Genomic DNA, 21,620 nt, shown 5'->3' on the forward strand with positions numbered 1-21,620 from the left:
TCAACTCTAACAACATTACAACAAACAATTCTTATATTAAACTTTAAACAAGATTATGAGACCAATTCAAGAAATAATCACAAATGATAAACAAGAAATCAAACTATACAAAATTCGGATTCAAGATCATCCAAACAAAGTATGAACATGAATGAATCTATTTAACACAACAAACATGACGGATTAAACGATTAAATCAATATATTCCTTTAACACAACTAAATTCTTTAAACAAATAACAAGATCGACGAAGAAACAATTATGAACTTAAACTTGAACTTAACAATACTAACAATTTCTAACAATACATAAACACATGAAACAAATTGAAGAAATAGTTAATTAAATTTCAATTTGAATCTAACAAACAACAAACTAACAAATATTCACTTAAACAATAATACAAACATGAAATGAATATGAAAACAACTAATTAAACTTCTATTTTGAAATCTGAAAATTAATTTTAACAAAGCACATGAACATGAACAAACTAGAAAAATAATTTCAACGATGAACAACGAACAAAACAAGAATTGAATTCTTTAACGATTTTGGATCCGGAAAATATCAAACAAAAATATGGACAAAAATAAAACTCAAAAACAACTAACCGGAGATGAATCAATGACGAACTTTGATTGTAAACAAATCTGTCCGAGCCTCGACCAAAGCTCGAACGAAGGACGACGAAGACGAAGAAGAAGTAGAAGCAGCGGCGGAGGAAGGAGGAGCAGCGGCAACATCCATTCGGAGCAGCCATGGCTGCTCGTCGCAGCCATGGCTGCTCGTCGCAGCTGGACACGGGCAGCACAGGAGCAGCTGGTCGACCATGGCAGCAGCTCGACGTGCTCTGAAGGAGGAAGAAGCAGCGTCGCGGCAGCTGGGGGGAGGAAGGGAAGCCGCAACGATGGGGTTCCTCCTTCGTTGGTCGAGGGTTTTTCCGGCGTGACTTGGGTTGTCGACTGAGTTTGGGTGGTGTCCGCGTGGGGCTGCTGGAGGTCGACGGACAGTAGCAGCTGGAGCGAAGTGGTGGAGTCGATGGATGCTGGACGAAGAAGAAGAAATAACGAAGGTGTTCGGCGAAGGGGTCATCGCTTGGTTTGAAGGAGACGGAGGCAACGGGGTCGTAGCAGCCATGAATGGCTGCTGCGTGCACTGTGTGTGTGCAGTGAGGGTGAGGAGGATGGAGGGGCAGCCATTGATGTGTGCTTGAGGAGGCTTGAGGAAGAAGAAGAAGAAGATAGGAGGGGGGCGGATGGTTTAGGTCTTTTAGGGATTTTGTCTTCTTTTTAATTTTTGTTTTGTTTTGTAAAATGTAAGACAAAGGGGTTTGGGTCTTTTGGGTTATGGACTGGGTCGACCCAGTTCGAAATGGACTGGGTCGTAGGGAAGATTGGGCCATTTTTTGGGCCTGTGGCTTGAAATCGAAGAAGAGGCCCAATTCCGACTTTCTTTATATTTTCGTTTTCTTTTTTCTTCTTTTATTTTTCTAAAACTAAATTATAAAAATACTTAAACTATTATTAAGAACTAAATTAAGTTATAAAAGCGCAAATTAACTCCCAATAATAATTAACGCACAATTAAGTAATAATTAAGCATAAAATTGTATATTTGGACATTAAATGCTAAAAATGCAAACGATGCCTATTTTTGTAATTTTTAATTTTTGTAAAACAAATTTAATTACTAACAATTGTAGAATTAAATCCTACATGCAAAATGCGACATATTTTTGTATTTTTTATTAATTTAGCAAATAAACACGCACAGACAAATACAAATAATTATTCAAAATATCACAAAATTGCACACCAAAGAAAAATCATTTTATTTTTGAATTTTTTGGGAGTAATTCTCATATAGGGCAAAAATCACGTGCTTACAGCTGCCCCTCTTTGCCCGAAGACACGAAGGGTTTTCGTGCAAAGATAAAGCGAGCGATTTTTGCCCATCCGAGTACTCCGTGTGAAGCATTTTTTGAAAAAGATTTGACCGAACCTTTGCTTCAAAGGTTTCCTACATATCCTGGGCTAAACAGGAATCAGGTCAATGTAGTTCGGGAAGTTTTTGGTAGCTGGGACTAACTTCGTATTTGATTGACCAGTCTGAAAACTGGCTATACCGTGCTATTTTGACAGTAAAAATAGCACGTTATAGCTAGTTTTTGGACTGGTCATTCAAAAATAGCCAGTGTTTACCAAGTCAATGAAAAATAACCACTATTTTGTTGCAACAGAGACCGGTCCCGTATAATATACGGGAGTTCGGTGCATCTGTGTACGAACTCCAGCATATTATGCTGGACCGGTATACTTTGCTGACTCCTGTATAATATACGGGAGACTGGAGCACCGGTGCTCCAAACTCCAGTATATTATACTGGACATTTATACTTGCTGGAACTCTCGTATATTATGCTGGAGTTCTAGTGTACTTATGTTGGAACTCCAACATATTATGCTAGAGTTCTAGCATAGTTATCTTGGAGTTCCAGCATAGTTATACTGGAACTCCCGTATAATATGCTCGAGTTCAAACATACTTATGCTGGAATTCTAGTATAATATACATGCGTATTTTTTCGGGTTTTGAAGAGTGTTTTCGCTCAAATTTATCTTTACATGAAAAGTGGCTAAATTTTGATTACTTTTGAAAATGTGACTATTTTTGAATGACGAGTTATAAATATGGCTATTTTTAAATTTTTCCCATTTTTACTAAGGCAACGGCTTCACCGCCAAAGCCGTTAGAGCCGCCCCTGGCGAGTACAGAACATTAAACAATAAAAATTAAAAAAAAAACTATATTCTGTGGTAACATTAATCTGACGTAAAATCAAATTTTAATATTTGAAAGTTATCACAAAACCTTGACCCCAAACATTGTAAAGTTATGGGCTTCTTGGCGGGAAAAGTTAGGTGTCCTAACCTAGGGCTGATGTGAAAGACTCTTCAACTTCTCGTTCAACTCCGTTTCTCCCTTCACCGGCCACCTCAATATTCCGGCCGATTTCGTTTCTTCGACTACCCGCTAATTCCGGCCTGTTACTTTACTGCTGAACCAAGGTTCGTCCTCAAATGCATTTACTTTTTTACTTACTTCAGTTTTCATTACTCATTTTATGTGGGATTTATATGCAATTATGTTGTGTTCAGTTTCTAAAATATCTATATTTGATAATGTTAGGGTTTTGGTGGCGCTGTGATTGAATGATTTATACTGCTATTTTTTGAATTTTCCAGGATTTTGAGCACATTGTAAGAAATGGGTGAAGAGGGAAATCCACAAACTCCCAGAAGAGCTACTAGATCATCATTGTGTAGCACACCAAATCCTAAAATTTCGACAGACAAGTCAAAATCATGTAATCAACAACCTTTAACAATACATGACCTTGCTTATCGAGACGAATCGTCAATTAGTTTAGATGACTTGATTTCTAGTTTACCAGGCAGGCGCTCACAAATTATCGAATTGTTGCGCCTTTTGGGCCCCTTGGATTCTCCAGTGTTACCATTTTTTGTATATGGGGGTGCTTCAACTGGGAAAACAAGTACAATTCTTCAGATATTTAAGCACTTGAAACGTCCGTTTGTTTACTGTAGCTGTATAACATGTTATAGCCCAAGGATACTATTTGAATCTGTGTTGAACCAGTTATCGCTTCATAGACGGAATGAAAGCAATGGCTATTCGAGTGCTAGCCGCTGCGAAAAGCCCTCTGATTTTGTAAATCTTTTGCAGGGGGCTCTTCGTAGTGTGGTAGATAGTTTGAAGGGGAGCATGGCGAAATCAAGCTCAAAGAAGTCAGTGGGATGGGCTGGGGGGAAGATGGTTTACTTGGTGTTTGATAACTTGGAGCTTGCTCGCGGATGGGACAAGAGTTCCAATATATTACCGCTTCTTTTTAAGCTCTATGATATACTGAAAATGCCTGAAGTGGGTTTGATTTTTCTCAGTAATGCCTCACCTGACACTTATGACTCGGACACTGGTTATGTAGAACCTATTCCTGTTTATTTTCCTGATTACACCGAGGATGAACTTCGTCAAATCTTAATGAAAGACCAGGGAAGCCCAAAGCTATATTCTTCATTTCTTGAGTAAGTCTGAATTTTTCAATTTAATTTCCATCATTTTGGTGTCTTTATTACGAATTCTATTTGACACACATTCTTTTCTTATTTTAATACAGTGTGGTGTTGAGGCCATTTTGTCGAGTTACTAGACGAGTTGATGAATTATCGACTGCCTTCTCATCATTATATCAGATATATTGTGAACCTCTGGATGATTTAGGCACTGTTCCAAATGAAGATATGAAAAGAAAACTATTTTCTCATCTTCAACCACATATCGGGCCATCCCTGAATGACACGTTCAAAGTTGGAAGCAGGCTGTCTTCTGAAGCCTCAGCTAAGAAGAACAAATGGAAAGGCATTGCCAAGAAAAATGGAGTTTGTGAATCTTCTGATGAGATAGACTTTCATATGTCTGCTTGTGCCAAATACCTTCTTATTTGTGCTTTCCTTGCTTCAAGAAACCCAGCTACCCTTGATGCATCGTTGTTCGATTCAACTGGTGGTTCCAGTAACCGAAAACGAAAGAGAAAGTAAGTAATTCTGAAATCGGTTCTTCTGATATTGCTGTTTATTCTACTTCCCTTTATTTGGTAGACAAATTGCTTGAGTTGATGGCTTTCTTTGCATTTACATGAGTGCTCCGGGCGTACCTTCATATTTTCTTAAATAAAGCACAGAACAAATATCGTAGGTTTTTGTTGGGTGATAGTTGGAATACTGGAGCTAGTTATCACTGAAATAATTAGGTAAGATAAATTGGGCTACTTGACATGGGTATCCGAATAATCAGAAGTGAAAATGAGAATTTGCTTCTTTATCATCCTGTTTATCATTGAAGCCAATTAGTAGGAAATGTTTTCCTAATATTTTGAAGCTTTAAAGTCCTATTCCCACATTCATGAGAGTTCTTAAGGAATTATAAGTCTTGAAGAAGTGGTGATGTTGTCCGGTGATTGGTTTGTTAGCGAATATTTATTGGCATTTGAAGTGTTGCTACTTCTTATACATCATTAATAGCCCTTAAGAATTTGTATAAAACTGTTATTTTACCGGCCTGGTACATGTTGAGCTCAATCCCTTTTAAAGTTAAAAGTGATACTAGCTTATCTGTTGTGAATCATATTTTAGTTGCCTTTGATTATCTGACTTCATTTGCCCTTACAAGCCTAAAGATATGATCTCTATTTTCAGGAGCTCGGAGAAGTCGATGGAGAAAAAAGAAACTGCAGAACAAGAATTGCTCTTGAAGGGACCAGGAACGTTCCCCTTGGAAAGATTATTAGCCATATTTCAGTGTATTGTATCAGTTGAAGAATCCTTACCTGATGAAGAAGCACAAGAAGATGGTGGATTGGAAGGAGAGAGTTGGACTAACGGACTATTGTCTGATGTTCTTTTGGAATTATCAAGTCTGTGTAATGCTAATTTTATCAGCAAAGGAGGAAGTTGCCCCTTGGAAGGCGCTAATCGGTATCGATCTATGGTTTCCGAAGATATAGCTCTTAAGGTAACCTTTCAAAATCTGTTTCCATAATTGTTTAAGGGGTCGTTTGGTCGGATGCATTAGATAAAATAATGCTTGCATTAGCTTTGTGTCTTAATAATACCTTGTTTGGCAGACATTTTGAACCTATGCATTAGTTATGCAAGCATTAGTTATTCATCCTATTTGGTATTATCCTATGCATAACTAATGCATAGAAAACCATGGTATTAACAATGCAATGAGTTTTAATGCATGCATTAGCTTAGTTAAAGACAAAATTGTCCTTCAAAATTTATGCTTGATTAAAATATGCTAGTTATTATATTAATGCAAGTTTAAAATAATTCAAATAGTGAGAAATAAAATTATATCTCTAGTAAATAAATAAATGCTTAGCATATTTCCTTTTTTATAAATAAATATTTAGTTCTATATTACAATATAGGTAGACAAATCAAATAATTTTTAAAACTTTTTCATATAAAAATATTTCTCAACATATGTTTCTTTTAAAAAGTTTTAGAGTGATGGACAGGTTTTGAGGGTATTTTCGTAAACAAGCAATTCTTTTAGAAATTGTGCAATGTTATAATACATCAAACCAAACAATGGATAAGAAATATGTCAGCATAACTAATACCAGCATAACTAATGCAAGCATAACTAATACCAACATTACTAATACACCATATTCAGCATTATTATTATGCACCCTACCAAACGACCCCTAAGTAAAAATGGCCATGCTTTCAGAAGCTGTTCTCACTTTCCCATTGTGGTTTATTTTGTTTCTCAAATTCTGCAGGTTGCAAAGAGTCTAAAATTTCCCCTGTCAAAGTATTTATACAGAGGATGATATACAGGATGTTCCATTCGTGTAATGAAGCCACTCATGTTAATATGATTTTGCTTGTCAAGCAAGAGCAACATGATGCAGCCAACAAGGTGATGTCACCTAACAAACCCTTGTGGCAGGGTGAATGTACGACTAAGATTCTAGTTATGTGTATCACGCTTTTTTGTATACTGAGTGGCGAGAGGCTAAGTGGAAGTTGATTGGATGGACTCCATGAAGAACAACTAAATATTTTAATCCATCGAAATAATTGACTAACATTGAACATATGACAATAAGCAAGTGATTATTTGCTTTCTATGAGTTTTCCTGTATAAGAATCTAGCTAGTCCATTACTTTACCAGCATTAAATGATTCAAGTTCGATTCCTCTTGAAATCTTTTTATTTCCTAAACATGATCACTTACACCTGCTGTAATTGGTGCTATAGAATCATGAAGCATGTATATTTTGCCGGAAGGTACTTTTGTGGTCTTCCAAACTAACCCCCTTGATGGCAACCCGATATTTCCATTTTTGAATACTTCTATAGAAGAATAGTTGAGGTGCGCACAACCCTTGACTACACTGTTGACATCAAGAAGGTGCAAGGACATCTGGAAATTGCTAGGTACTACTCTCTCTGGTTTGTTCAATGTGAATCTTAAAAATACACTGTTGATTTTGGAATATAAGGTTTCTCTCATGCTGCTCTATGGACTAAAAAGAGTTCCTAAGAAAAGGGGATGTTTTCACTTTTTTCATTGTTGGGACGGTTCCATGGGACTCGGTATTTCTTGATACTTTCTTGTTACATACTATATGTTGTTCCCTCTGGCATTTCCTGGGTGATACCGAGGATAGTTAGTGGTGTCTTAAGAAGCTAGAAGTTTAAGAGAAACTCGCAGAATAGATCAAACAAGGGAGAGTGTGATCATGCTGCATAAGTAGAGTCCTAATTCGGAAGGAATGCAATAGGAGGTCCTAATTCCGTTGTGTAGATGATTGGATGGGTTTTCTTGATGCAAATTGCTTTCTCTATAGTGCTCCCTCTGTAGCTTGCATATTAGGGTTCTCCCTTTTTGTCTAAACTCTTTTATTTATTCGTAAACAAAAGATAGTTTGTGCATGTATTACTAAGTACCAGCATTAGAGACTTATGTACGAGGGAGAAGTATATAGAGATGGGTATTTCTAATTATCCCTGGCGATAAGTGATAAGAAGACTCAATTCTGTCAATTCACTCGGCTTGTCTTAAGATATGGCAGTTCCTCTTCTCATGGCAAATGAAATTTTAATAGTAGTGACAGTATGATTTTTGACGGAATAAACAAATCAATCAAAAAGTGCAAACCTTTGTATAATTGGATTTGTTTCTTATTGACGTTTTCTGATTGGTAAAGGAACTATAGCCTAAGTTACATTGATCAGTTCTTTTCTCAATGTACCAAAAAACTACATTAAGAATTTCTCAGGTTCTTTACATACATTAAAAATTAGGAAATTTTTTCACGTATTTGTACGATTACTCATATATACCTGTAACATAGACTGCTGCTAAGTGTAGGGCCGATGCCCTGTTGTGTTGCCGGGTTCATCTGAATCCCTACTAAATTTATGTGTAAAAATGTATCAAATTACAACAAAAAGTAGGTTTGAAACCCAAGATTTAAAAAATAAAATGAGTTGAATATTAAAAAGCTTAAAGGTTGAAACCATCGAGCTTTTAAATCTGGGTCCGTCTCTAACTAAGCTAAGTGCGTGCTTCTGTATGTATAAGAATATACTTAATATTTCTTTATAGTCTTTTAGCATTAGAAGGTTCTCAAGGATATTTAGTTTATCACCTAAATTATTAGTAGACAGTTGCACCAATCTTAGAAAATTTTGCTGAAAAACTAGTAAGGAATTTGGTGAAGTGATTTATCCAAATTAAAATATGCCACTCAATTGTTTGTCATTAAAAAAAAAGGTTCAAAATAAGAAATTGGGGGTTGACCTGAAATAGCATTTGATGCCTGTAGATCTATCTTGGCTTATTGCATTTGTAAGAGAAAGGCTCGATTTCCCAATCAATCGGCTAAGGTTTCGTAATTTTGTTCTGTTCGAAAAACCTGTTTACTTAGACTTTTGTTTTCTTTCCAGAAAACCATGGCTGTCTATATATGGTAGTTGACTTTTGATCCTACATTCATTCAAGAGAGTCAAAGTCAACTCCTGCCATTGTAATAAATTTTATTTTCATTTATTATAGTTACTGACAGTGTCAAATTTTTTACACTATCCGTGTATGTTAACCGGTCGCAAGTATTTTTAATTTACCAAATTAGGATAAGTATAAGCAGGGGAAATTGATACTGTATAGCGGCTTTCAAAATAATAACTGAAAGAATGTATATTTTTTTTTGTATATATATACATTTTATGAATGTTATATACAAGAGATATATAATTTTATATACTTTTGCGGCTAATGAATATAAATAATTTTGGCCGTGCGCTAAAAGTAATCTTTCCCCGTATAAATAGCCACATATTGTTGTAGCTCATCTTAATCTGACAGTGTAAAACTTTTTAGTTAAGTACAAAACTTAAACTTACTATATTTTGTATATTAATTACCTACGGTTTAATTTATATACATTGATAATTTGCGAGTAGCCCCTCCGGGGTAGGGGTAAGGTTTGCGTACACTTTACTTTCCCCAGACCCCAATGGTGGGATTTTACTTGGTTGTTGTTGTTGTATCCCACTTTTTAGTAAAAATAGCACGGTCTAGCCATTTTTCGAACTGGTCATTCTAAAATAGCCAGCATTTACCAAGTCAATGAAAAATAACCACTATTTTGCTGCAATAGAGACCGGTCCAACATAATATACTGGAGTTCGGTGCACCTGTTTCCAACATATTATGCTGGACCGGTATTCAGTATAATATACTGGAGACTGGAGCACCGGTGCTCCAAACTCCAGTATATTATGCTGGACCGATATATTATACTGGAACTCCCGTATATTAGACTGGAGTTTCAGTATAATATATTGGAACTCCAGTATATTATGCTGGAGTATTTTTCCGGATTTTGAACAATGTCTTCATTTAGATTTATCTTTACATAAAAAGTGGCTAAATTTCGATTACTTTTAAAACTGAGCTATTTTTGAACGACCACTTGTAAATTTGGCTATTTTTGAATTTCTCCCCACTTTTTATGCACTTACAAATATCTTTGAGTAAATCTGATAATGCTAAGTATATAGAAGTTAAATTCATTGTGAAAAGATTATTTCTACCGATAAACATAAAAAAGGTTGATAGAGTCACGTAACGTGAAGTACTTGGCCATAAATTTGTTGGTGGCAGTTCGTTCACCGAACCCTTAACCAGCTACATGATCACAATCCCATGTTCCATTTATGAGTTGTTATACTAATTCAAAAACAAAAACAAAAGCACATAATACATCTCCATAAGTACAAACTTTCCAATCCTTTCTCACTTCCCTTTTATCTGTTTTTCTCTTTCTGCACTACTACTACTACTACTACTACTACTACTTTCTCAACTAATCTCATTTACTTCATTTCACCACCCTTTGGCTTCCTTCATTCAATGCTTGAATTTAAAGAGCAGCTCCTTTTCTCTGCAGAATTAGTTGGGGAGCTTTTCATCCCAACCCCCCACCCCCACCATCCTCTATTTGTATTTTTCCTTTTTATTGCCCACTGTTAAGTTTTGGCTATAGTGGTTTTTCTTGATGCCCTTTTGCTACAAATCTTGAATATACTAGTAGTTTTTTTTATATGCATTTATTGTGTTTGCCAGAGAGAAAAAAAAATTAGATGGTGAAATCCAAGATACAGTCTGGCTCTTAGTTATTGCTCCTCAATTCTACTTCAACTACTATTATTTTCCTCCCCTATAAATTCCCTTTTCTTTTGTTACATCTCATAGTACTGTCTACTCCACTTAGTGCTACTTAACTGGCCATCTCTTACTTTATATTATATGCTTCATTCTCTCAAAACATGGACATTGCCATAGCTTTGCTTTTGTTTACTGCCATAACTTGTTATCTTCTATGGTTCACTTTCATCTCAAGATCTCTCAAGGGTCCACGTGTCTGGCCCTTATTGGGCAGCTTACCGGGCTTGATCGAGAACTCCGAGCGTATGCATGACTGGATTGTGGACAACCTCCGCGCGTGTGGTGGCACGTACCAGACATGCATATGTGCTGTCCCATTCTTGGCCCGGAAGCAAGGTCTCGTGACTGTCACGTGCGACCCGAAGAACTTGGAGCATATTTTGAGGACCCGATTCGAGAACTACCCGAAGGGTCCGACTTGGCAAGCCGTTTTCCATGAGCTGCTTGGCCAAGGAATTTTTAACTCTGATGGTGACACGTGGCTGTTTCAAAGGAAGACGGCGGCGCTTGAGTTCACAACTCGGACGCTCCGCCAAGCCATGGCTCGATGGGTCAACCGAGCCATTCAGCTTAGGTTCTGTCCAATTCTTAAGACGGCTCAGCTTGAAAACAAGCCTGTTGATTTACAAGATCTTTTACTTAGGCTCACTTTTGACAACATTTGCGGCTTGGCTTTTGGCAAGGACCCACAAACATTGGCACCCGGCTTGCCGGAGAATACCTTCGCTTCGGCTTTTGACCGGGCCACGGAGGCGTCGCTGCAGCGATTCATATTGCCAGAAGTTATATGGAAGCTGAAGAAATGGCTTGGGCTAGGAATGGAAGTCAGCTTGAACCGAAGCCTTGTACAGCTGGACAAATATATGTCTGACATCATAAATACACGTAAGCTTGAGCTGATGAGTCAGCAAAAAGATGGAAACCCTCATGATGACTTGTTATCAAGGTTCATGAAAAAGAAAGAATCCTACACGGACAAGTTCTTGCAACACGTGGCACTCAACTTCATCCTAGCTGGACGTGACACGTCATCGGTCGCATTGAGTTGGTTTTTCTGGTTGGTCATACAAAATCCAGTAGTTGAACAAAAGATCTTACACGAAATATGCACGGTCTTGATAGAGACACGTGGCAGTGACACGTCATCATGGCTCGATGAGCCGTTAGCTTTCGAGGAAGTTGATCGGCTAACCTACTTGAAAGCTGCACTATCTGAAACTCTCCGGCTTTATCCGTCGGTGCCGGAGGACTCGAAGCACGTGGTGGTCGACGACGTGTTGCCGGACGGAACATTTGTTCCGGCAGGTTCATCAATAACATATTCGATATATTCAGCTGGAAGAATGAAAACTACATGGGGCGAGGATTGCTTAGAATTCAAGCCAGAGAGGTGGCTAACCCCAGATGGTAAGAAGTTTGTAATGCATGAACAGTACAAGTTTGTAGCTTTTAATGCTGGTCCAAGGATATGCCTAGGGAAGGACTTGGCATACTTGCAAATGAAGTCGGTGGCGGCAGCAGTGTTGCTCCGCCACCGGCTAACGGTGGCTCCCGGCCATAAGGTGGAGCAGAAAATGTCGTTGACTTTGTTCATGAAAGACGGCCTTAAAGTTAATCTTCGTCCAAGAAACCTCACACCATTAGTGACTAGTGTAAAGAAGGAAAGAGAGGTCCAATTAGTCCAAAAATTGCACGGGGACAAAGATGAATGTTCATAATGGGTAGGAGGGTGGTTGAGGTGATTTAAAGAATGGTGTCGGCAAATATTGATTGCAAGGAAGCTATAGTTCAATTGAATTTGCTTATATATGGTGGTTATAATTCTCACATGAATGCTCAATTATGGCAGCTTTTGTCATAAAGGAGAAATGGTGGTATATTCATGATTTTAGGGTACATCTCATTCATTGTGGGACAAACTTTTTTTTGGTGGTAGATGGAAATGATTTTGAGGTTTAAGAGGAGGGAGATTTCTCAATAATATACTAGTAATAAGTTGTACAAGTACTAGCTGCATTACTTTTCTTCTTTTAATTATTCTATAGTATCCTAAAGCTGACCCCTTTATTTGTTCCTTTTACGTTGTTTGGTTATTCTCCATATAATTCTTTTGTATTTTCTAGTTTTTTTTTCTTTCTTTTTCACAGTCTTACTTTGTTTGGTATGTTAATTCTTTTGTATCTTGTTATTATTTTTGAATAACTAAATGGTGTTTGTTTTGTTTCTGGCCTCTTGTCCCACAATCTACATTTTAAATGCTTAATGCTCAATAGCAAAAGTGGAAAGCTGGACCACTGATCAAGCATAAATGGAACCTAAAACTTTTCTGTAAAGCCCTTTCCTAGGTTGAGATTAGTTTTTGGAAGATCGGTTGCAATCAAATTAATAAGTAATCTAACTGAATTTCTTAATTCAATTTCCTTTTTCCAAAATTAGTGACATTTGCAACTAGGAGTCGAACTCTAGCTGTCGCAAATCTTCCCCTCATTTGAAGGTGAAATTCGTTGAAATGGGAAGTCTCAAATTACCTGGAATAGATCATCCAAGAAGATGCAAGATTTAAAGTCTAGGCAGTGTCTCAATGTCTATTATGGAAACGGGCCTTTAACTTCATTATATCCCAATCTCATGGTTCTACAATCTCATTTTCTGTTCTTTGTAAATTCAACTCTATTTCTTTTCCAGGACTTGGCAAAATCCTGTCTGCTGATGCATATCCTGGTGTTCAGACCAGAAACTAAACATCTCTCTTTAAATATCTCTATTGGAGTATTTGATTGATGAGGCATGGGGATATTCTCTTCACATGAAAGAATCCACATCACACGTAGCACTGAAGGGCGTTTCTTAAGCCAGCTCAGTTCTCTTATCACTGAGAAATTTAAGCTGAGTGTAAAGAACTTGGTCACAGCAAAACCAAATCTTTGTATTACATTTGGTACTATCATATCTAAGTGTTTTAGAGTCCATCGCTAAGTGTCAGATCAGCATCCTGCGGAGTATTAAACATGTATACTGGAACCATAATAACGCGTCCATACAACAAGACTAGCAAATAGTATCAAGGTTGAAGGAAAATACTAAGCTAAAAGAATGTCCAGACTTCATATCAGGTGTCCTATGGAAAATCCATGCCAGTAAATTTACCAACATTTACAGGTCAAATTACCCAGATAGCTTTTTGCTAAGCATGGTTCAAAGTTTCATGCAAGTAAAGAGCACCTTTAAGGAGAAACTTTCCGAAAATTGTTTTAGGACCTCATTGCAGGGGACTTTCTAGGTATAAACCTGGGGGCATTAGCACCTTGTTCTCATAACTGGAATTTATGCTTGTAGTAAAATTCGTTTCCAGGTATCCGATGGATTTTCACTTTTTCTGATTTCTCAAGTTACACTAGGCTTCCTTCGTGCAACCTTTATTATCTACTCGAGGATTCTCTCTCCAGTTGAGAAGAAATTCCAGACTAATGTGCCTATGATGTATAATATAACAGCCACCTTAAATACATCATCCCAAGATCCTGCAGAAGGAAAATACAGGAATGTCATGAATAAACTCAAAACCGACATTCTCATTCAGAACCACCAAGCTGATAAGAAAATATACAACATAAAAACCTTTTTGTAGTATGTATCCAGTTGCAGCTGTACCGAAGACACCAGCTAGCACCCCAGCAGTATTAGATAATCCCAACAACACTCCCTGCGGGAGATGTATACAAATTTTTCAGACATCTAAATTTCAAAAACAAGCTATGAAAAATGTCCAACTGTTCTGTGCAATAAATAATTGATTGAGACAAGCGTTGGCAGAGGTTTACAGCCATCAACCAACAAGCTAACACGATGTAAAATTTCTTTCATGATTACTACTAATTCATGTAATATAGTTAACAGTGTCCAGACAAGAACTTCCACTAATGGTGACAAGATAAAGTCCATGAGTTGCATCCTGGGACCACAGTTAGGTGCTAACCGGGAAAAAAGTAGGACAAACAATTCTAGACATGTCAAAGTAGGACAAACAATTCTAGACATATAAAGCTTTTATATGCAGTAGAGGTACTTACAGCGTAACGTGGTCCAATGTCTTGGTGATTAGAGTAGAGGCCAGACTGAGAGAATGCATCCGATCCCTTCCAAAATATCAAAATATTTAATCAACAGACTTAAAAAATCTCCCAAAAGTACATTCCATTATCCTATGGCACCAACCTGACTGAATGCCATGCATAGCACTGCTAATGCAGGAGTCCTCACATGGCTTAATTGTGAAAGAAAAAAAGCAGGGCCCAGAAAACCAATAGATTGCATAATCTGCAAATTTTTTTATTAGAAATGAAATAAATTCAAGTAATGCTCATCATTGGATGATTAAACTATAACGCTATACACAGTATAAAACTTTATACAAGAGTTCTATGAAGCCCTTGCCTTACGAACTGATGTTATGGAGAATCCTTTGCTCACAAGTGTATCGGCAATCCAACCACCTACATTTGCAAATACGGCCATGGTCAGCCATGGCAATACACACAGTAGTCCTGATTCGGTGAGGTTGAACTTTAAAACCTGAAGAGATAAAAAGATTGGAGAGAAAGACCTTAATTAGCTTGCACAGTAAAGATTCTTCTAAATACAGTACCATCTTCAAAAAATCCACGAGCATTGAGTCACTTCAGATAGTTTAACACGAAACCTCATAAATTCAACTCACAGAATACAGAGAAATGTCAAGATCCACTAGAGCTAGCAAGGCAAGCACTAAAGGTAAGACAAAACAAACCAATATCCAAATTCAAGCTGGAATATGAGAAACTGAAATTTTCACAAGATCATTACTTCAGGTTCAGCATTATGGTTACAAATTCTAGAGCGTTGAAGATTCTGAACATCTAAGAGAGTCATCAATGTTAGCAAGACAAATATTTCCTGATGCCATGAGAAATATTGATATTAGAAGGCAAGAAAATGGACTTGCATAACTAACCGAGCGGAATGGATTAGCCAGCCCAGCTAATTTGAGATTGAGGCATAGCGGATTAATTGACTGATAAGATGGCTCACACAGTGCTTAAAGTTATCTTGAGATTTATATTATCTTGACAAGGAATCTTGAAGGCACTCACATCACACTCCAGAGAAGAATGGAAAAAGAAAAGAAACAGATGCACAAAACAAATGGAATGTCAGAAGACTAGCCGAGACCAATCTGAAATGAACAAAAATTATTATGTCAAGCAACCATTCCAGATCTTCGGATGCCAGGCTCAGATCAACTCCCAGAACCATGTTATTCCTGGTGAAATTTCATTATTTTTATTAATTGTAAATTGCCAAGGAAATCAGAGGAAACAGCAGAGAGGAGAAGGTGAGATAAATTGAAGTATCAAGTGTACCTGGGATTTGTAATTACTTCAAGAAGTACAAGACAGCATAATTAATAAAGCTGTACATGCATAATCTCAAGAGCTACTTCTTGAATATGTTAAAGTTTATATTCGAGAACCATTTGGAGTTTGATTAAATGTTTCTTCTTTCTCTTCTAATGATTACAAACTTCAGTAGAGTTTTCAAGGAATTGGGCAGTTAATCGGCGAAATCAATTTAAAATATAAAAACAGACTGCATAATGGATCAGGTAATCGGGTGCAGTTTTCCTGTCCTGCTAGGACTGAAATCAGAGGCGTAAAACCATACGGCATCCTGTATCGCTAGTAGAATCCCTGAGCTCTACGGTTCAGCTAGTCTCCAGGAAACGGTGCATGAATCAAATAATATCCCACTTGACAAAGACAAAAAATAAAGTTTTATTTATTTTTTGTTCTCCATTTTCCAGGTTGACGAAATGCAAAGGAAGAAATAACTCCAAGAAGGATCGCGCCAGGCAGCAGTATCAGACATACCTGACTATAGTATGTAGGCATCCATGTCAGTAGAATAAATGTTCCCCAGTTATGACAGAAATGGGAGATAATGAGGGCCCAGACAGGTGCCTTTGATAAAATTAGTTTCCATGGGATGTTAGAGACAGGTTCCTTAGAGACGCTGCCACCCATGATCAGCCTCTTTTCCTGTGCACTAAGCCCTGGATCATCTTTTGGAGAGCTATATGCCTGGAAAATAAAATAGACAATGTATAACAAAGGAGTACTAGTCATGTAGGAGTTAGATATCATAACAAATGAGTACTAGTCATGTAGGACTCAGATATCATAGCACAAAAAAAATAAACCAGACAAAACTGGACTCCAAGAGCTCACCCTTTTCACCAGAACCCACAAATTAGTGTAGCTAAAACTATACCATGGAATGATGTTTCAACCATGAAAAATCATGGAAAGGAAATAACAAACCAGACATCTTTGATCCAATGACAAGAAACTGATGCACCAAAATTTTAGGTCTAAACGATGATAGCAGAAGCTGAAAACTAATAACTCTGTTGCTTTATTAGAACTTCACAACTAGAAGCACAAAGGTTATCTTATCTTAAGCAAAACTGTGAAAAGGGAGAAATAATGATAACAAGTCGTGAAAATTTTGGAAGACTATAAAAATAAAAGAAGTCAAAGATACAGAAAAAGCAGACAAACTCACCTTAGTCAACCACAGTGCAAACCAGATGCTTCCAAGAGAACCAAAGGAATAGAAGACTGATGGCCATCCGAACTTCTGGATCAAAATAGGAGAGAAACCTAATCCTGTAACAGAACCAAGATACATTCCACTATACACTAGGGCAAGAGATCTGCTTCTTTCTGAGACAGGAATCCACTTTGAGAGCATATTATTCATGGCAGGCATCGCGACACCCTGACGAGAACTTACATAGTCAGAACAAGGGACTATGCATGAGGCACTTGAATTAACTCCTTACCAACTACAGTTGTGGTACAAAAGAATCAGAGTGTATGGTGAGACCCCAAAATTGATCCACAAGTTTATGAGATGTATCTTCTTAAATCCACTATGTTTATTATAGCTAAGCATGAAACAACTGGTTTGTCTTACAGTGTCTGTAACCAGAACAATTTCAGGCTACTTACTGGTCTAACGACAACTTAAAACACTTGGAAAATCAGCTGCGTAGAAGATTTTGGAAGAAACTGGGAATACGCATATAGAGACTAACCTCCCCAATACCCATTAAGGCACGCACGACAAGTAAGAATGGAAGTCCCATTCTGGCGGCAATAGGAGTTAAAACAGTTGCAATCGACCACCAGACAACTCCGAAGCCAAGCACTACCTTCCCACCAAATTTATCCGCCCATATCCCTCCAACAATCTGCATATAGAACACGTAAACAAAAGTAAGATATTGGTTTATCTAGCACATGAGAATAGAATATCAGAAATTGAATTGATTGTCCTATGTGTTCGCGCGTCTTCACTGGCTACCTAGAATAGAGTTCTAAGACTAGCTTAGAAATTAATTATAGATGAAACCTTATGTGGAGACATGGTCAGAGTACATGAAAACCGCATCCGTAACACAACAGATTGATCAAATACTAATACTGGAATAGGAAAGAGTTCATGCACTAGAAGAGAGCAAGATAGTGTTAATGAAGAAAACCTGAGTGAGAAGATAGCCCCAGAAGAAGGAAGACTGGATGAGACCAACCGTAGCGCTGTTCCAGTTAAATTCCTTTGACATCGGAAGAATTGCAATGCTCATGTTCACCTAAAACCAAAGTGGAAGCTGAGTTGGGCCGGTAATAAATGATCACATATGGTCTCTTATCAAATAATATCAAACAGATGAATAGAAAAAGAATGGAAGGAAGAAACTCATTTTCATTCAGCTTAAGATCTCAAGAATTTAAACATAATTTCTCTTTGAAAAAAAAAATTAAACAACTTTTGTGACTTAATCTGCAATTTAAAGCTTGAAGGCAAGGTAGCTATTCTTACAACCATGTTTGTAAACAAATTTTGATGGTGATTATTGAAAAAATAGGATATACAATAGTTAATGCGGTAGCCATAAAGTTTGGCATGCATTGAATACACCTATGCTTAGGTGTTTTTCTAAAAAAAAGTTAAGCAATGAACACTACATTCAAACATCCCAAAAAGGCATGATAATGTCCATCTTAGGAGGGGTCATAAGATCAGAATGGAAAGCTAAGTAGCAAGATAAAAGCTGGATGAGTTGCTCACACGATCCATGTTGCATAACAAAAATGCAGCAAAACACAGCAGTACAACAATCCAACGTCTTGGAAATTGCTCCCACCAGGGTTTTGATTGCTCAACTTCTTCCACCAAAATGGCTTCACTTGCCCCTTCCGATGACACAAGAGACTCCAAAGCTCCAGTTATGTCATACTCATCAGATTTATAGTCAGCTTGGGTTCTATTTACCGCAGCATGCTTTTTCTGCTGCTTTTGTCCATCAATGAAACCAAGCTTATCCAGCTTCCTTGGTTGAACCCAACTGTTACCTGAGTCAGCAGAGGAAAGATAACATTCCCATCTTCTGGTTCTTCGCCTAGGATTGATGACATGAGAACTTTCACTAAACCGGTTAGGTTGAATGACTTCAACATAAAATGGTGTTTTTGATCCAAAAGATTTACCATCCAATGGTTCAGTAGATTGGGAATATGACCTATAAATGCAACCGGAGTACGACAAGCCACTTCTTGAGAGACACCGCTCATTGTATAACATATTCCTCTGAGCATACTGCAAAGCAGCACAACCCAATCGATCTCCACGGCTAATACGCTGCTCTCTGCCTGTTGACATAGTCAGTTCATTGATTTATTATCCAAGGCACCACGAAGGTGCAAGATACTAAGAACTGAGTAGATCAAGTAGATGAAGGAAATCAGGAAAAGGCTTCATGAAGGGTAAAATTTAGTTTTGGCAGCTACAAGTGCTGACTAACATTCTGATATTTACAGCACTTCATCATTCAGAGTGTTCCCCAAAAACAACAAGTGAAGCGAAAGAGAAAAAGAAAGAAGATTCGCTGCTGCTCTTTACTTTTCAAGAACTACTCGCTTTACCCGGAGACCAATTTAGTTTCTTACAGCATTTCCGTGACCAACAGGAATCACAAGATTCCCTGCATTTGTAATATTCACATGTATCTCTCCAATTAATTGAGTCAAATCATGAGTTAGTTTGCATATGTACCCAATTTTGAAGTCAAGATTCTCTTAGTTTTGTCGGGTTAACAACTAAAAGGGCAGTCTGTGCACTAAGCTCTCGCTATACGCGGGTCCGGGAAGGGCCAGACCACAAGGGTCTGTTGTAGGCAGTCTTATCCTGCATTTTTGCAAGAGCCTGTTCCCAAAGCTCGAACCCGTGACCTCCTGGTCACATGGCAGTAACTTTACCGGTTACGCCAAGTCTCCCCTTCTGTGGAAACAACTATTTATCAAAATTTCCATCACTTCACCATAGCTTGTGGTAAAAGATATTCCTTTAAGAATTGTGCAAGAGATTTTAACATCAAAGAGATCAGAGAGTTTATACTGCGAATGTTATCTTGATAAAATAGTTCTTCTTTTATGTTTATAGTCTAGGCACGAAATACCAAAATGATTCTCTAATAATTTTTAATGAGAAGAAACAAACAGTCACTATTACACATCTTCTAGCCGTAACTAATTTAAGCTTTGTCTTAGTTAAATCAGTTTTTAGAAATAGACATAGATATAGCCGCACAAATGACCAAAATTAAAATATTTTTCACACAAAATCTATGAGTATCCATTTGCATGCAAACGATTCCTTTAGATACCAGTATAACATCCAGATGTTAACTCAAGCATTGAGGCAAAACAGTAATTTCAGCACACACACCCCAAAAAAAAAAGTACTTTCAGCACTCAAACAAATAGAAAAAAATTAAATATTTCTAATCATAAAAAGAACTACATTCACAAATTCAATAGACATGAGATCAAATTTGCTACATGCATCCAATACTTCTTAACTATTTCTCGAAATCCGCAACTTCCCGTATACTGAAATTAAGCAGCTAAACAGCTAAGCAGAAACACTTGTGTAGCGAAAGTTCAAAGCAGGAGTTAACAATGGTGAATTGTTTACCTGAACCGACGAAACAACCGAAATTCCGGTTAGAAACGACGGCGCCGATTGCCATTGTCACCGGCGACTATGTTTTTTCGTCAGCTAACACTCTCTGCGTACACACGAACTAGTTCTCCGTTTTAAGGAAAAAAACTGAATTTCTCTCTCTAAAATCTGCGCAAAGAAAGAAGATAACAGTAGGAGTGATGTTCTTCATCCGAATTTCAGTGGAAAATTGGCATTTATATTTTCTGAAAAGCGGGAAAAATAAAAGTCTCAGTGGGCGTCGATATAACCCAAAGCAACAGAGGGATGAGAATATGACACGTGGCATTTCATCCGCTGCGATTTGAGAGGTTATCCGTGCGGAGAAGCTACAATCTCTTTAATACCCCTCTATGTTTAATTAAACTAAATGTGATTTAAGAGTGGAATAGATGAAAATAAGGTGTGACGTTAAGGGTAATTTCGGATATCAACATGAAAGCTGTGGGCTATCGCTTTTACCGAAAAGCCATTGATCGGTGAGTCACATAGAGGAATAGAATCTTGGGAGTACAGTACATTTTTTGTTGTGGCTATTTCTGATCCACTCCTCTTTGCATACGTATCAAAGTTAAATGTGCCAAATGCCAATGATTTTTACTACAATACGGTGATGACGCGATTTCACAATTGTTTTTTCAATTTCAAATAATTAGATGTGCCATGACGGGATGATTATAATGAATAAATACAAAGTTATTGACACTTACAGCTTATTTACATAAAATTATATTGTATCGTATTATTATTTTAAGTACGGTATTTTATTTTGAATGTTATTTTAATTTATTGTATCGTATTATTAAATCTGTTATTACGTAATAACGAAAATTGTCATATTATGTAACGACGAATTTGGTGTGGCGGCGTCATTATCTTACTTTTTTCTTTTTATCTTGCCATTCCTTATTATAAATAATTATATATTATCTTTTACCCCTTTTTTATATATAATAATTCTATATTGTATCGTATTTTTTCTTAGTGGGCGTTTGGAGATAAGAATTGTAAAATTCCAAGAAAAAGTGAAATATTTTTTCAAGTGAAAATGGTATTTGAAAATTAGAGTTGTGCTTGGGCATAAATATAATTTTGAGTTATTTTTGAATTTTTGTGAGTGATCTTAGTGAAAATTTTGAAAAATAACTTTTTAGAGTTTTTCAAATTTTCGAAAAATTCC

The 21,620-nt window shown here is 37.1% G+C and overlaps 3 protein-coding genes across 3 annotated transcripts; 2 read left to right on the forward strand and 1 right to left on the reverse strand.

The window, feature by feature from the left end:
- Positions 1-2,877: 2,877 nt before the first annotated feature.
- On the forward strand, positions 2,878-6,825 carry LOC104243689 (origin of replication complex subunit 5). The gene is made up of 5 exons (XM_009798929.2): positions 2,878-3,071; positions 3,249-4,109; positions 4,202-4,618; positions 5,280-5,595; positions 6,380-6,825. The coding sequence occupies exons 2-5, from the start codon at positions 3,271-3,273 to the stop codon at positions 6,428-6,430; spliced, it is 1,623 nt and encodes a 540-aa protein (XP_009797231.1). The 5' UTR covers positions 2,878-3,071; positions 3,249-3,270; the 3' UTR covers positions 6,431-6,825.
- Positions 6,826-9,865: 3,040 nt separating this feature from the next.
- LOC104243690 (cytochrome P450 86A8-like) lies at positions 9,866-12,564 on the forward strand. The gene has a single exon (XM_009798930.2). It carries the CDS (start codon positions 10,441-10,443, stop codon positions 12,055-12,057), a length of 1,617 nt encoding a protein of 538 aa, XP_009797232.1. The 5' UTR covers positions 9,866-10,440; the 3' UTR covers positions 12,058-12,564.
- Positions 12,565-13,332: 768 nt separating this feature from the next.
- Positions 13,333-20,603, reverse strand: LOC104243692 (ascorbate transporter, chloroplastic). Its single transcript, XM_009798931.2, has 11 exons — positions 20,414-20,603; positions 18,509-19,089; positions 17,922-18,029; positions 17,475-17,630; positions 16,940-17,155; positions 16,246-16,455; positions 14,774-14,911; positions 14,555-14,656; positions 14,410-14,475; positions 13,958-14,042; positions 13,333-13,860 (listed from the first exon to the last, which is right to left on the reverse strand). The coding sequence occupies exons 1-11, from the start codon at positions 20,466-20,468 to the stop codon at positions 13,763-13,765; spliced, it is 1,815 nt and encodes a 604-aa protein (XP_009797233.1). The 5' UTR covers positions 20,469-20,603; the 3' UTR covers positions 13,333-13,762.
- Positions 20,604-21,620: the final 1,017 nt, after the last annotated feature.

This window comes from Nicotiana sylvestris, chromosome 1, assembly GCF_000393655.2.
Source record: "Nicotiana sylvestris chromosome 1, ASM39365v2, whole genome shotgun sequence".
In the NCBI taxonomy this organism is placed as follows: domain Eukaryota; kingdom Viridiplantae; phylum Streptophyta; class Magnoliopsida; order Solanales; family Solanaceae; genus Nicotiana; species Nicotiana sylvestris.

What these genes read in the sequence shown, in the direction of transcription:
- LOC104243689 (XM_009798929.2), top strand. Translation starts at nt 3,271, where the DNA reads ATGGGTGAAGAGGGAAATCCACAAACTCCCAGAAGAGCTACTAGATCA. An exon ending in CTATATTCTTCATTTCTTGA is followed by an intron (nt 4,110 to 4,201) that starts GTAAGTCTGAAT and finishes ATTTTAATACAG; the next exon opens with TGTGGTGTTGAGGCCATTTT. An exon ending in CCGAAGATATAGCTCTTAAG is followed by an intron (nt 5,596 to 6,379) that starts GTAACCTTTCAA and finishes CAAATTCTGCAG; the next exon opens with GTTGCAAAGAGTCTAAAATT.
- LOC104243690 (XM_009798930.2), top strand. Translation starts at nt 10,441, where the DNA reads ATGGACATTGCCATAGCTTTGCTTTTGTTTACTGCCATAACTTGTTAT.
- LOC104243692 (XM_009798931.2), bottom strand. Translation starts at nt 20,468, where the DNA reads ATGGCAATCGGCGCCGTCGTTTCTAACCGGAATTTCGGTTGTTTCGTC. An exon ending in GGGGCTATCTTCTCACTCAG is followed by an intron (nt 17,631 to 17,921) that starts GTTTTCTTCATT and finishes TTCTATATGCAG; the next exon opens with ATTGTTGGAGGGATATGGGC. An exon ending in TTGCACTGTGGTTGACTAAG is followed by an intron (nt 16,456 to 16,939) that starts GTGAGTTTGTCT and finishes TTTATTTTCCAG; the next exon opens with GCATATAGCTCTCCAAAAGA.